Below are 14,986 nucleotides of genomic sequence, written 5' to 3' on the forward strand. Positions count from 1 at the left end.
AACCGTTTTGTCATCATATGATATTTGTATACTAGGATAGTACATGTGCCATCCGGCGGTGGTCTCTCCCTCACCACAACTCCCCACCACCAGAACCCCCAACCCTTACATTGGCTGAACTTCTTAATTTGCAATATAATTACCTAGATTGTATTTTGATTATTTAATAATAAAATGTCGTTCAAACATGGCCAGGAATCTCTATTACCAATGTGCATCATGTGTTGGCTAAAACATTGTGCCATCCTCGGGTACCCAGGGCGTCAAGTGCAACGAGGCACAAGAACAAGGCGGAGGATGGTGGCAAGAAAGAATAGAAAGGAAGGAGAAGATATCTCGCTCCTCTCTTTTTCCTGCCCCCTCCCCCTCCGCCGGCCTTGTTTTGCCTGATTCTCTTGCCTGTGACCTTGATGCCCTGGGTTTCCGAGGATGGCATGGTGCACAATGTAGCTGGGTTGTTATGTCACTGGCTTGGCAGCTGCCATTTGTGCTGATCTGTAATACCTTGAGCTGCCACGGTTCTAGCACTCTGCACATCTGTCGCTGGATGTAGAGTTAGCCAGGTTGTTCTTGAAGCAAAGCCTCCACACTGCACAAACTGGCCTAGTGGCGGACCTCAAGTAAACTGATGGGGTGTGGTCCATTTGTAATCCACGAAGGGAGTTGACAACAATGCATTTGAGTTTGCATAGTACATTAAAAAAGATATTTGTTTAAATATTGATTTTTGACTTTGTCTGTGTTGCTAGATTCCAGGCAGAAGTGAATGGTTTTCAGGTTCTTGGTACCCCAAACTCCAGTGATGGCCAATCTAGACCGTGCTTGATGTCTTCCAAGACTTCACTGGGAAGTATGTACTTAAATCTTCCGCAAATAAATTGTCCACATCCTTTATTGATTTTAAGGCCACAGTACAAAAGTGTAAGATTATTCACATAAGCTGTTTAATTGAGTGATCTCACAAGAGCCAATAAGAGTGGGTGATTTGAATATCGCATTCCAAATAAAATTTATTTTACAATTGTTACTAATAATCCATTCTCGTAAGCTGCTATTGTATGTATGTGCAGGAGTCACAACAGAATTGTGTCAGTCGTACCACAACAACAATCCAGTTTTTCAAGAAACCCAAAACACCATATAAAGTATTAACTCTTTTCCTGAAGAATCTTAAGATTTTCAATTTTGAGATAATGACCCAAATTTTGAATTCCTTTGCTATCAGTATTTGTGGTGTAATGAAGTTGCCTTTTTGCTCAGGTGATGGTAAAGCGCTACTGAGTTTCACTGCTGAGACAAACCCCTTGCATGTGCGTGCAGAATATGCTGTTGCACTCAAGGTGGAACCAGTGGAGATCAGATACGACAATGTAAGATCTTATAAACATAACAACAATCATGATGACTAACAACAACAACCATGACAACCAACAGCAACCATGACAACCAACAATGACAATAAGGGTGGAGACAGAAGGGATCAGATATGACAATGAAAGATCTTACAAACATAACAACAACCATGACGACTAACAACAACAACAGCAACAACCATGACAACCAACAACGACAGCAATGACAACTAACAACATCAATAAGGGTGGAGCCAGAAGGGATTAGATACGACAATGTGAGATCTTATAAACATAACAACAACCATGACGACTAACAACAACAACAGCAACAACCATGACAACGAACAGCGACCATGACAACCAACAACAACAACAAGGGTGGAGCCAGAAAAGATCAGATACGACAGTGTAAGACTATGAACATAACAACAACCATGACGACTAACAACAACAACAGCAACAACCAACAGCAACCATGGCAACCAACAACGACAATAAGGGTGGAGCTAGAAGGGATCAGGTACGACAATGTAAGATTTTATAAACATAACAACAACCATAACGACTAACAACAACAACAGCAACAACCATGACAACCAACAGCAACCATGACAACCAACAACAACAATAAGGGTGGAGCTAGAAGGGATCAGGTACGACAATGTAAGATTTTATAAACATAACAACAACCATGACGACTAACAACAACAACAGCAACAACCATGACAACCAACAGCAGCCATGACAACCAACAACAACAATAAGGGTGGAGCCAGAAGAGATCAGATACGACAATGTAAGATCTTGTAAACATAACAACAACCATGACGACTAACAACAACAATTGCAACAACCATGACAACCAATAGCAACCATGACAACCAACAACGACAGCAATGGCAACCAACAACGGCAATAAGGGTGGAGCCAGAAGGGATCAGATATGCCAATGTAACATCTGATGAACATAACAACAACAACAATGACAACCAACAACAATAAGCATGGAGCCAATAGGTTTGGGTACGACCATGTAAGTTCTGATGAAAATAACAAAAACAACAACTGCAACAACAGCTACAAGGGTGGATCTATTAGAGATGCGATACAACAGTGCAAGAGCTAATAATCAAAATTCCAATGACATTATCTAATTAGGTTTATTCTGCTGCTGCTGATGATGGTGATGCTCATGATTTTGATCAAGATGATTAATTATAATGGTGATGATTGATGATTAATGATAATGGTGATGATTGATGATGATAAATGGTAATGGTTATCATTGATAATGATAAATGAAAATGGTTATGATTAATGGTGATTTATGATAATGGTGATGTTGATGATGACAATGATTGGGCTGCAGGATACCTGTATTAATGGTGGTGTTGAGGCATAATCATAATGATGATGGTGTTGATTGTGATCGTGTTGATGATGATGATGTTGATGTTGTTGATAGTGATGATGATGATGTTGGTGGTGATGGCGATGATGATGATGATGGTGTTGATGATGATGGCAATGATGATGATGGTGTTGATGGTGATGGCGATGATGATGATGATGGTGTTGATGGTGATGGCAATGATGATGATGATGATGTTGGTGGTGATGGCGATGATGATGATGATGGTGTTGATGGTGATGGCGATGATGATGGTGTTGATGGTGATAGCTTCTTCTCGTATCTTTCAGATCACTGTGGACAAGGTCATTGACTTCTTTGATGTCCCAAACTACTCCAAACTGCAAGAGTAAGTTATATTGTAATAATGTCGCATTATTGGCCGATACATTATTATAAAAATAACCAACGCTTTGATTTATCTGATTGGTGCACGTATATTATGCATTTCAACACTCAAACATATCATGTTTGGTCCACATGGAAAAGATGCACCATGAAATAATAAAGTAAAGGTTTATAATTTGAAGCCAAATTTGAAGCCAAATTTTCAATTTTCAAACTCGAGCGGCGCTCTTGTACTTCAATGCTCTGCCCTGTAATTTTTCCCAACACAAGATTCTAAATTCAATAAAGGCACTGACAAAACATTGTATTTCTGAAAAATAATAAAAACTAATGAAACTAATCTTACCCATGTGGGGTATTAGATGTGCATGACATACATACTGTACCAGCAGAGCAATGCCAGACAGGTTGAATTTTATCATCTTCTTTAGGCTAGAGGCAGCTGCAGCGAACAAACTGCGGGAATTGAGAAGCTGGACCCGGTCAGGGTTGGAGTACGCCATCGCACAACACAAGGTCAGTTGGTAGACTATAGCTACCGTAAGCAACAATATAAAACGAAACCAGATTAAACGAAATGAGATAAAACAAAACCAGAATAAAACAAATGAAACGAAACAAAACCAGATTAAATGAAATGAAACAAAGCGAAACCAGATAAAACGAAATGAAACAAAACAAATCCAGATAAAACAAAATGAAACGAAACAAAATGGAAACATTTGTTAGAAACAGAACAAAACCATGTAGAAATAAATGAGATAAAATAAAACGCTATTAAGCTAGATCAGAACTTAATTAGATGAAACAAAATAAGGTTAAACGAAAAAAAATGAAAAAAGAAAGAAACTAAACATTGTTTAGTTAAACACAACAAAGCAAAATAAAACAAATCTAAACAAAATAAAACATTTGGAACACAGAGCTTAACAAAAGGAACATGTGAATTTGAACTGCCTTTTCTTTTTCAATTTTAAAGACATATTTGCTCTCTTGTGAAACTGCCTTGACGTCCATTATTAGTAACATACAGTAGAAAAAAGCATTTTTCCAATTTGTAGAAATCTGTAATAGCCTCCTTAAATGCGGAGTATTTAGGACATATTACTGGTAAGGTACATATGTATTTAATTAAATTTTTTTTCAGGTGACCTTTGTTGACATGGACGTCCGTTCGCCATACATCGTTATCCCAGAATATGGAAATTTAGCAAGGTAAACACACTTTGTCTCTTGTTTCTTGCTGCATCTATATTATGCCCTTTCCCCTAAAATGAAGCCTCTTCATACTGAAATGTTCTGCCGCAGAAAAGGGAATGTGCTGATTGTAGACTTGGGTCATCTAACTGTCGTCAGCGACTTGGTCGACAGGGACAAAGTTCCCGTCAAAGTGAGTAACCTGTGGGGAGGGGAGATGAAGGATCTGCTAAGTCAGCCTGTGGGGAGGGGTGCGGGGAGAAAATGGATCTGTTAAGTCAGCCTGTGGGGAGGGGTACAGGGAGATAATGGATCAGCTAAGTCAGCCTGTGGTGAGGGGTGCGGGGAGATAATGGATCAGCTAAGTCAGCCTGTGGGGAGGGGTATTACAATTATTGACCCACTAAATCAACCTGTACGGAGGTAGGGGGGTCAATGATCTTTCATGTCTGTTTTTTTTTACAGAAAAGATCAGATGATGAGCTTGCAGAGATGTTCTATGATAAGTTTGATGTGAAGGTGACAGATGTTCAGCTAATCTTGGCTGAAAAAGGTGAGTAAACTCTTTCGGAGACATCTTTTGGAGCTTGCCTTACATCCCCCTTTTGTCTCACTTGACAAACTTTTCTAGTAACATTTGTGTTTGTCTCTCATCAAAATATTTAAGGGTGTGTAGCCGGGGATGGAGGTGGAGGGGTGGGGGTGCGCAGTAAAAGATAGGTCTAGGTCCCCTTGCATCCACCCTTAGTGATGTGCCTGAATCTCCTACCGGCTGTCAGTCTTTTGCATAAAACTGTTTCTGCCTTTTTGGTTAAAAGTGGGTATTTGTAACATGGCACCTATGTACTGTAGGGTGAAAGGGGTGGGGGCTTGGGCATAAAGGGTCATCTAGAGTGAAGGGGGAGGTTCAAGAAAGGGGTAGTGGGTAGGGTAGACTAGAAGCCTCTGAAAAAGTCTTAAGTGGAGCCTGATCATTTGGCTTGAGAGTCAAAGTCAATACCACTAAGCCATCGCGCCACAGTGTGAATCAAACACTCAGTATAGTAGATAATGTGGATAATGTCAAGCGCTGGTATAATGGGTAATAGAACTTTTTTCCTCCTCAGGGTCAGACTGGCACTCTCTTCAAGTGCAATCCTCCACGCCTGAACACATCCTTCCTGCCACTTGCATGGAGCTTCAGGCTTACAAGAGCATCAGCGCCGAGTATCCTGAATTACCAGAGTAAGGGTGTCTTCCATCGCCGTCGCCATCAGTATCACCACCTTCACCATTACCATAATCATCACCATCATTTAATCATCGCTATCACCATCACCATCAAAACATCATCATCATCATCACTACAACATCACCACCAACACCACCATCACCATAATCATCATCACCATCACCCTCACCAACATCATCATAATCATAGTAATCATCATCGTCATCATCATCATCATTAATATTACAATAACTAATATCAATGGTAACTGTTGAAATTGCTAGCCAACTAATAAGGAAATTTCTAAAGCACTAACAAACTTTGTATTATCACATACTGTACTCTAGTAAAGACTTTTCTTTTAAGTCAACTGTGTTCATTTGTCAGATTCAAAGCGATATCAGTTCTTCCTACTTTATGGATCAAGCTGTCAGACACAAAGTATAAACAACTAATGCAGGTACTGCATTCCATAGCATGAACCAATGTCCTGATTGTTCGGAAATACATACTCATATGATATCTCATGTTGAATTACATTTTATATTATTTAATAAATATATAGTGTATTATATCAACTTAGGGTACCATTGTCAGCCACAACTTTTTTATTGCTTTCTTGTAATGTTGGAGGGCAAATGTTATAATCTCGAAATAACCACCTAAAAACAAAGTTTCATACTTTATTTACCAAATTCAAAAAAAGTAAATGATGGAAATGATACTTTTTCGCACTTGGTACTTTGCTAGGATGACAAAATGGCGGTCGACAGAGGCGTTTCAAACTGCGCCCACCTTATGTGTTTCCATGCCTACCCAAACCAGCAATCTTGTCTGTAGACTGGCTAGTTCTACGCTTACTCAGACCACCTAGTTATTCTACAGCTTGTCTGTAGTCTTTCTAGTCATACGCTCACTCAGACCACCTAGTTATTCTTCAGCTTGTCTGTAGTCTTCCTAATTCTACGCCTAGCTAGGCCGTTCAGATTTTTTTTCGAAATATCCCACGTGATCTGCTGTTCCTTTGTCTGTATTTGTATTCATATTGCTATTTTTTTCTCTAGTTCCTCAAAAATTTCCCTCTTGGCACACAAACGAGAAAAGAGGTGGAGACAAAAGGAAAACCTCTTTTAGACAAGGTGACGATTGTCTCCTTTCTTTTGCTTTTCCTTGTAGTTCCTTTGTTGTTTTTAATTCATGGATGCTGTTGTTGTTGGTGGTGGTGGTGCGGGTGATATTATTTCTATTGTTGATACACAGTTGCCATCATGTTGTGTTTGTTGTTTATTTTTATTTTTTTTTTCAAAACCTATAAAATCTCTAGCAATGGGTTCGCACGGCCTCCACTTTATCCGTGGATGAAGTCACCAGCATCCAAGCCATCCTCAGTGAGAAGTTACACCCAAAATCCGACGGTGAGACAAAGATAACTAGAGGGATGATTGTGCCCGGAATGGATGGGCTTCCTGTGTATAGTTACACTGCGGCGCACGCTAGTGTGGCTACCTTAAACTCGACTAAATCCTCCTTGCTATGAAATTTGCATAAATTAAAACTGTGATTCTTGCATGAATAAGTTCTACGGACTGATTTTCAAAACACAAATAACGTGAGGCCGAAGTGCACATAACCAGATTTTGGCTTTTTAAGATCATTTTTCCTTGATCATCATTGCCCTGTGCATCAGTTCAGTGACGAAAAGCTCAAATTTCAATGACACTACAAAAAGTCGCATCAATTTAAAAAAAGTCGCACTTGAAATTTTGTTTGCTATAAGTTACTAAGTACTCAGAGAAATTCTCCGCCTTATTCGATGTGAAATGGGCTTATTTGAAGCGTCACGTCATGTTTTTGCGTCATGTCCGATAGCGCGCGTAGCATGTACTAGTGGCCACGGTAGCGCGCGTAGCATGTACTAGTGGCCACGGTAGCGCGCGTTGCATGGATAAGTTGCCACGCTAGCGCGCGTAGCATGTACTAGTGGCCACGGTAGCGCGCGTTGGATGGATTAATGGCCACGGTAGCGCGCGTTGCATGGATTAGGGGCCACGGTAGCGCGCGTTGCACTGTTCGAGCTGGATGATTTTAGGGGACGCAATTCAACATGGCGTCAACATTATTACATTTTCTAGCTTCAAACAAAACTTCTCTTCATTTCGCTCCACACTGAGGGTGTAAATCAAACCATTTCAACCCCCTTTTGCTATATTTCTCTGATTTCACCTGTCTTTCCAGTCAGATGTCTAGTCAGGCCACTTAATTATTCTTTCTAGTCATGCAACAAGGCATGTCGCTGTTGTGACCCAGATTCGCATTTGATTTCTTATCAATTCCTCCCCAATTGATCCCTTCGTAAGAAGGTAATTGATACAGTGATGTTTGACTAATTTATCCCAGGCGAAGACGACGAGTGGTTCGACTCGGTTGAGTATCTTCCGGGAGATAGGTATGTTGATTTTGTGTGCTAATTCCTGATCTCAAAAATACCCAGATTAAACGGTGTGCCAGAGTCGTATTGTGCCGCCTTGGAAAAGTTCGTCAGATAATGCGACCTTAGCTCGACCCCACGCTTACTGTAATACCACACTAAGGTCGAGCTTCAACCGAACAAGAACGGTGCGCCTCTATCACGCCATTTGATCTAGTTCTAAGAAATTATCTTGTTTTTGTGTCTTGTATGATCTAGGTCTAAGAAATATCTTGTGTTTGTGTCTTGTATGATCTAGTCTACGAAATTATCTTGTTTTTGTGTGTTGTATGATCCAGGTCTAAGAAATTATCTTCTTTTGTGTCTTGTATGATCTAGGTCTAAGAAATACTCATGTTTTTGTTTCTTGTATGATCTAGGTCTACGATGAAATACTCTTGTTTTTGTTTCTTGTATGATCTAGGTCTACGAAATGCTCTTGTTTTTGTGTCTTGTATGATCTAGGTCTACGAAATGCTCTTGTTTTTGTGTCTTGTATGATCCAGGTCTAAGAAATTATCTTGTTTTGTGTCTTGTATGATCTAGGTCTAAGAAATACTCATGTTTTTGTTTCTTGTATGATCTAGGTCTACGAAATACTCTTGTTTTTGTTTCTTGTATGATCTAGGTCTACGAAATGCTCTTGTTTTTGTGTCTTGTATGATCTAGGTCTGAGAAATTATCTTGTTTTTGTGTCTTGTATGATCCAGGTCTAAGAAATTATCTTGTTTTGTGTCTCGTATGATCTAGGTCCAACAAATGCACTTGTTTTTGTGTCTTGTAAGAAGTTGGTCATGTCACTTTGTTAAGGGGGTTTTGGTGAGGCGGGGAGGGGCATTTTTGTTGTTAATTAGGATTTCACGGTGACAGGCATGTAGGGTAGTTTTTGGTCATGTAGTGGGGCTTTTTACTTTAAACCAAACAGACCGGGGAATCCCCCTCACAGCTAAGATCGTCGGTCTCTATGTATCATATTGTGGACTGACTTACAAAAAAAATTTTATGCAATCGAGCCTTTGCGCAGCAAAAGTATTTTATCCGTACTGGGATGCTAGCGCAGCGAGAAGAAGGCACGACTCCTGTACCTCAAATTGCTCAAATTGATTCGTACCATCGAGGACATCCTTTTGAGCCTAAAATTGCATGTCTTTTTGTTTACTGCCAAGGCCTGGGAGCAGAGCGTCACAGGCGCCAGACAGAACGTACTTCACCGGGGAGTTTGCCATACACCAGGTACAGTTGGTATGATAACACATCCCCCTCTCCCTCTCCCTACTGTTTAAGTATTACTAGAAATTACTTTTCTCCTTGCAAATATGCGATACCCATAAGGCCTTGTGCTTCTCACTATACACTGTTGGAATATTACTAGAAATTACTTTTCTCCTTGCGAATATGCGATACCCATAAGGCCTTGTGCTTCTCACTATATACTGTTGGAATATTACTAGCGATTAATTTTCTCCTTGCGAAAAAGTGGTACCTATTAGCATTGCATGTCGTTATATACTATGTAAGCTTTGATTATGATTACTGTAGTTTTCGTTAAATATGGAAATGTTAACATTTAGAATGTCGCAGGCCTGTACCCTGGGGGGAGGGGGGGGGTGGAATTGTTAACATTTAGAATGTCGCAGGCTTTTTGTAGACAAAACTATAAGGTATAATCGAATTAGAAAAAAAGGCATTCTAGATCACTCTAGTTTGTCAAAAACCTAAAATTCAGACGTATTTCGGAAATGGCATATTTTTTGGGGGTTCTTTCGGGGGTGGTGAGATTTTTATCAGAAATCTCACACCCCCCCCCCCCCCCATCCCCCGTGGAAAATTTAGGTCCACTTTTTTGGATCTCGCACCCCCCCCCCCCCCTTCCCCCCAAGAAAAATGCTGCAATCTGTTACAAAACTAATGGGACACTTTCCCTCCCCCTTCCTCAATGTTGGAGGGCAAATGATCACCTTGCTACTGCTTGTGTTTTGAGCTGAAAAATCGCCTCTAACCAATATTAATCGGGGGGAGAGGGCTGGCGGTTGTTCGTATGGGAAGTGTCCCACTTACGTTTTTTGAGGATTTTGTGCCTGTGTCACAACAAAGAAACACATCGAACACTCACTGCTTTTTTATCGATTTATAAAGAATATTATTCTTGAAATGTGTTCAACAATAAATGTTGGAAAATGCGGATACATGTTGAAAAAAAACACCTTACACTTAATAACCTTTGAATCCGTTTGAAAATCCTCTGAAAGTTTCAAGATAATTTATTGTTTCTACTACTTGCTGTTTCAATTCCCAATCTAGGGTACTGTGTACAACTATTGTACTTAACTAATTCTACTTCCTTAACTCTTTAGGTCGCACGCGTGAAATCGAGTTAAGGGGGCAAAATCAGTATGCGAAGCTTACCTCCTGACTTCGATTTCACGCGCGACTAGCAAAGAGTTGTGGGAAGACATGGGGGAGGTGGGTTATTCGTTTATCTTATTTTGGATTTAAACATCTGAAAATCGTTTATCTATCGGCTAATAATGTTTTTTTTCCTTTGATATTTATTCGGCATACTATGATTTTTATTTTTGAAAGGACGTTATTGATTTTGAGGTATTCTCTCAGTATAAAGAGTACATCAATTGAATAGTAATTGAAATTTCGAATAACGGTCGGCTAGCCTTTTTTAATGATATCTATAACACCTGGAAAAAAGTTTTTTTTACCTTTGTTGCTGTATACATTCAAAGTTGGGGGATAAATTAAGGGAAAATTTTCGATCTAAACCATCACATTAACCAAATTCAGTCAACAAATCTTCGATAGCTTGCCAAAATCAGCCGATGGAAATGGATTCTTTCTCCGGATATTTTTTTGGGTGACAAAATGGTGGATGGCAGATCACAGGTTCCTGTGGGCTCATACACATAATGTTCTCCTGGGCACATGAAAAGGCTCTCACTCCTACAGCGTTCTAGTGTTTGCTCAAACTAATATTATTAGTAATAAATGCTCAGTTACAAGCTTCCTAATATTCAATCGATTACGCTTAGTCAGGTAACCCCCAAAAAAATTTTTAATTGCTGCGCCATTTTTTTAAAATCACAAGCCATTGTTTCGAATTAGATCACAGAGTATAATCTTCTAAAGACTGGATATTTATTCGGGTGGAAAATTTTGTTGAGCTTTTCACCTGCTTTCGTAAAGTAAGAGGATATTGTCAGTTAAAGCCACAACCTCGATTAATCTGCAAATGATTGAACGTGTAAGGAAGATAGAGAAATCTTCCAATAATATTTACAAAAGTGTAAGGAAGATATGGAAATCAGCCAAACATTATTGACAAAGATTGTTGGAGGAAACTCGAGAGTGTTATCAGGGATACACCTTTTTTTTCTTAGGACCGTTAATGGATTAAACGTTTTAAAAGGCAATACATAGGGAGCTTTAAGCCCGCGGACTGGAAGCGTTACGTTGGCCAAGGATTTATTCACTTCAATGGAGGCCTTCTCAAGATGCTAACGATAGTGTGGGCTGTGTAAACAAACTTTGGGTTTCGCTATAGGAAGCAAACCGTCAGCAAAATCAGTTGAAGTTTGATCAAACGTTCGAATTTTTTAACGAGTGAAGTCTTGTCTAGCGTCGATATTCTGATCAAACGTTCGATTCTTCTTGAGGGGTAAGCTGGTGAAACGTGCGAAGATTCTTCACTGTGATTCCAAGATTTGCTCACTTCAATGAAAACCTCCTCAAGCTGCGTAAGGAACCGGGGACTGTGCAAACAAACTGGTGTTCCGTTTTGGGAAGCAACCCACGAGTTGACATATTGATCAAATGTTAGATTCTTTATAACAAGTCAGTTGACATATTGATCAAACGTTCGATTCTCAACGAGTAAAGTAGAACATGCGATCCTTTCTCACTCGTAATCCCAAGCTTTTCAAGTGGTAAAGATTCGTCTCTCTCAAGTTGATTATTATCAAGTTGTGGTTAGAATCGGGACGTTGACTCAACTTACAAACTCCTTGTCCAACGTTTGGCCGTGCTGAAAACGGCATTTGATATTTGATAGTATCTGGCGACTCCACCCAAGTTGAAAACAGGTAACAGGATTTGGCTCTGACGGGACAGTACATGCTGTATTGGGTGTAAACTGAACTGTTCTTCGCATTTTTATATACAAAAAACAGTACCTGAAGACTAGTGAGCTTAAACGTTACATCACCAAGCGTGATCGTGAACATTGCGTTACCAAGTGTGCTCGTGAACGTTACTTTACCAAGCTTATCGTGAACTTTACCTTACCAAGCGTGATCGTGAACGTTACGTTATCAAGCGTAATCGTGAATGTTATGTTACAAAGCGTGATCGTGAACGTTACCTTACCAAGGGCGGACATTTACATTACGTTACCAAGCGTGACATCAGGCGTCATGTTTTTCAACACGTTTGGGATCATCTTCACCGTGATTCTTATAGTAATCACGCTCGCAGGCAACACTCTAGTGTTCCTCACATTTCTTTGGCGCCCATCGGTTCGCAAACCCAGCAATATACTTTTTTTGAACCTCTGCCTTGCAGATACGACGTTTGCATTGCTCGTATTCCCGCTGGAGGTTGTCTTTCTGGGGTATTACCCCGCCTGGCCGCTAGGGCCTCGTTGGTGTAAGCTCTGGCAGGCGGTGTCCCTCGATGTGGGATCCACTCAGATTAACACGCTTGCTGCAATCTCGATTGATCGGTGCTCATTCGTGAAGGATCCCTTTAAGCATAGATTTTGGTTGACACTGCATAAAGCTTTTACCGTGTGCATTGTCACGTGGACTTTGGGCGTCGTAACGGGCGTATTTTCGTTGCTTTTCATCGTAGTACCGCGTCAAGGTCGCTGTGATCAGCTTCATGTGAACAACGCCACCGCTTACACATTTACGGGGCTGGCTGCAAATCTTGTGGTACCATTTGTTGTTATTGTGGTTTCCTACTTGAAGCTTCAGGCTATAGCTAAAAAACAGTTCCGCACTATTTATTTTACTAGGGATAGAATTCAACAACAAATATCCGCAGGAAATGACGTATTAAGTAACGCAACATAGAGAGACAGAAACAGTAACGCAACAGAGAATGACGGCGGGAGTAACGCAACAGCGAATGACGGAGGCAGTAACGCAACAGAGAATGACGAAGGCAGTAACGTAACAGAGATTGACAGAAGGAGTAACGCAACAGAGATTGACGGAGGCAGTAACGCAGCAGAGATTGACAGGGAGTAATGCAGTAAGGAATAACTATGAAAGTCGCCAACAGACAGTTACGCCGGAAGTAACGCAATAGGGAGTAAGACAAGAAACAGTAAAGCCACCAAAACAGTCGGTTTGCTGGTTGGTGCGTTTGCTGCCTGCGTGCTACCGTTCCTGTGTTTCCATATCTACGATTTCTTTTCCACTGAGCCCTACAGCTGCCATTTCTGTCTCTGCGCTAGTAAGTGGGTATCGTTTAGTAACTCGGCCATGAATTGGGCGTTGTACTGTTTTTCTAATTGTGATTTCAAGATAGAGTTGAGGCAAGTAGTATAGCGGGTTTGTAAAGGGGCCTATTGTAGTGGTTCTGGGGATCGTTGATAGACTGACTGCACTAAGTAGTATCGCGGGTTTGTAAAGGGGCCTATTGTAGGGGTTCTAGGGATCGTTGATAGACTGACTGCACTTAGTAGTATCGCGGGTTTGTAAAGGGGCCTATTGTAGTGGTTCTGGGGATCGTTGATAGACTGACTGCACTAAGTAGTATCGCGGGTTTGTAAAGGGGCCTATTGTAGTGGTTCTGGGGGTCGTTGATAGACTGACTGCACGGAGGACTAGTGCGTGATGTCGAGCCTGTTTATCCCATATCTCTTAATTCGGCAGAAAGCTACCGTGGTACTTCTATTAAGCGGCCAAATATTTAAAAGCCAAGTTGAAGTGTCGAGGAAAAATGTTGATACGCAGATTGAATCGAATATGCTTGTGTTATATGTCATTGTAAAGCTTCATAAATGAGGAAAATGATAATCCTTTTTGTTTCAAGGTTTGATGAAATGCTTTTTTTAACAGGTTTTAATAACGCGCTTGTTTTTAGCTAATCACATCCCTTTAAAACCCTAATTTTTCTAAACTTTCCGGCAGGTTTTAGTAACGCGCTTGTTTTCAGCCAATCGCATCCCTTAAAAACCCTAATTTTTCTTAATTATCCGGCAGATCTTTACCGTTTTATGGCTTATGTCAATCACCATATACACACCGACAAAACGGTGTTCGGCTTTTGAGATATTTTTCTTTGTTCCTTTGCAAATTTGAGTCAAAGTCAGGAGACTAATTAATTTCCAGGTAACACGACACCGGACATAAAATACAATCCGCTCAAAATCTCTCAAAAGCCGAACACAGTATCACTCTTGAATAAATAACCTAGTAACCTAGTGTGTTGCAAAATTTTGCAGTTCTTATACTTTACGCACATTAGGGTTTTGAGGTTTAGAAATGCACGCGAATTCGAAGCTGAGAAAATCTGTATTTGGCTGCCTCAATTAAGCGACCACTTATCAGGGTCCTGTGGTCAGCCGCTAAAAAGAGGTACCATGCAATCCTGCGTGACACAACCGAATATGACTATTTGTTAAAAATATATTTAATATTGCTTTGAAACCGGATATTGTGTTTTAATACGAGCTTGTAATGTTTATCTACATGCTATCATAATTGTCCATACACTATAATAAGGGTATTGTGTTTTATGTGATCTTGTGATTTATAAACGTGCGATCATCATAAAAAGTGAACAAATGATTTTAATTACGGGTTAAATTATTATTGTACACTAATTACCTAGAATAAGATATGCCATATTTTACCATGAATCGAATAGAAATTGTTTTTGCACAATGAAACATTTCGACTATAACACCATAGCAAATCATCTTTGGCCTATAAGAGAATAGGACATATCGCCGGTCTATTGAATATTCCCTGAACCAATGA

General features: G+C 40.2%; 1 protein-coding gene across 4 annotated transcripts in view; it reads left to right on the forward strand.

Annotated features, from left to right (window-relative positions):
* The window catches only part of LOC116620249 (intermembrane lipid transfer protein VPS13A-like), a 57,838-nt gene that overhangs the window by 17,414 nt on the left and 25,438 nt on the right, over positions 1-14,986 (forward strand). For all 4 annotated transcript variants that reach the window (XM_048721949.1, XM_048721950.1, XM_048721951.1 and 1 more), the window contains exons 22-34: positions 750-850; positions 1,261-1,370; positions 3,057-3,115; positions 3,546-3,630; positions 4,262-4,329; positions 4,423-4,504; positions 4,777-4,864; positions 5,418-5,535; positions 5,909-5,981; positions 6,586-6,660; positions 6,846-6,936; positions 7,919-7,967; positions 9,155-9,221. In XM_048721949.1, coding sequence (XP_048577906.1) covers positions 750-850; positions 1,261-1,370; positions 3,057-3,115; positions 3,546-3,630; positions 4,262-4,329; positions 4,423-4,504; positions 4,777-4,864; positions 5,418-5,535; positions 5,909-5,981; positions 6,586-6,660; positions 6,846-6,936; positions 7,919-7,967; positions 9,155-9,221 — 1,066 coding nt within the window. The remainder of the gene's footprint in view (positions 1-749; positions 851-1,260; positions 1,371-3,056; positions 3,116-3,545; positions 3,631-4,261; positions 4,330-4,422; positions 4,505-4,776; positions 4,865-5,417; positions 5,536-5,908; positions 5,982-6,585; positions 6,661-6,845; positions 6,937-7,918; positions 7,968-9,154; positions 9,222-14,986) is intronic.

The sequence above is a fragment of the Nematostella vectensis genome, chromosome 14, assembly GCF_932526225.1.
Source record: "Nematostella vectensis chromosome 14, jaNemVect1.1, whole genome shotgun sequence".
Lineage (NCBI taxonomy): Eukaryota > Metazoa > Cnidaria > Anthozoa > Actiniaria > Edwardsiidae > Nematostella > Nematostella vectensis.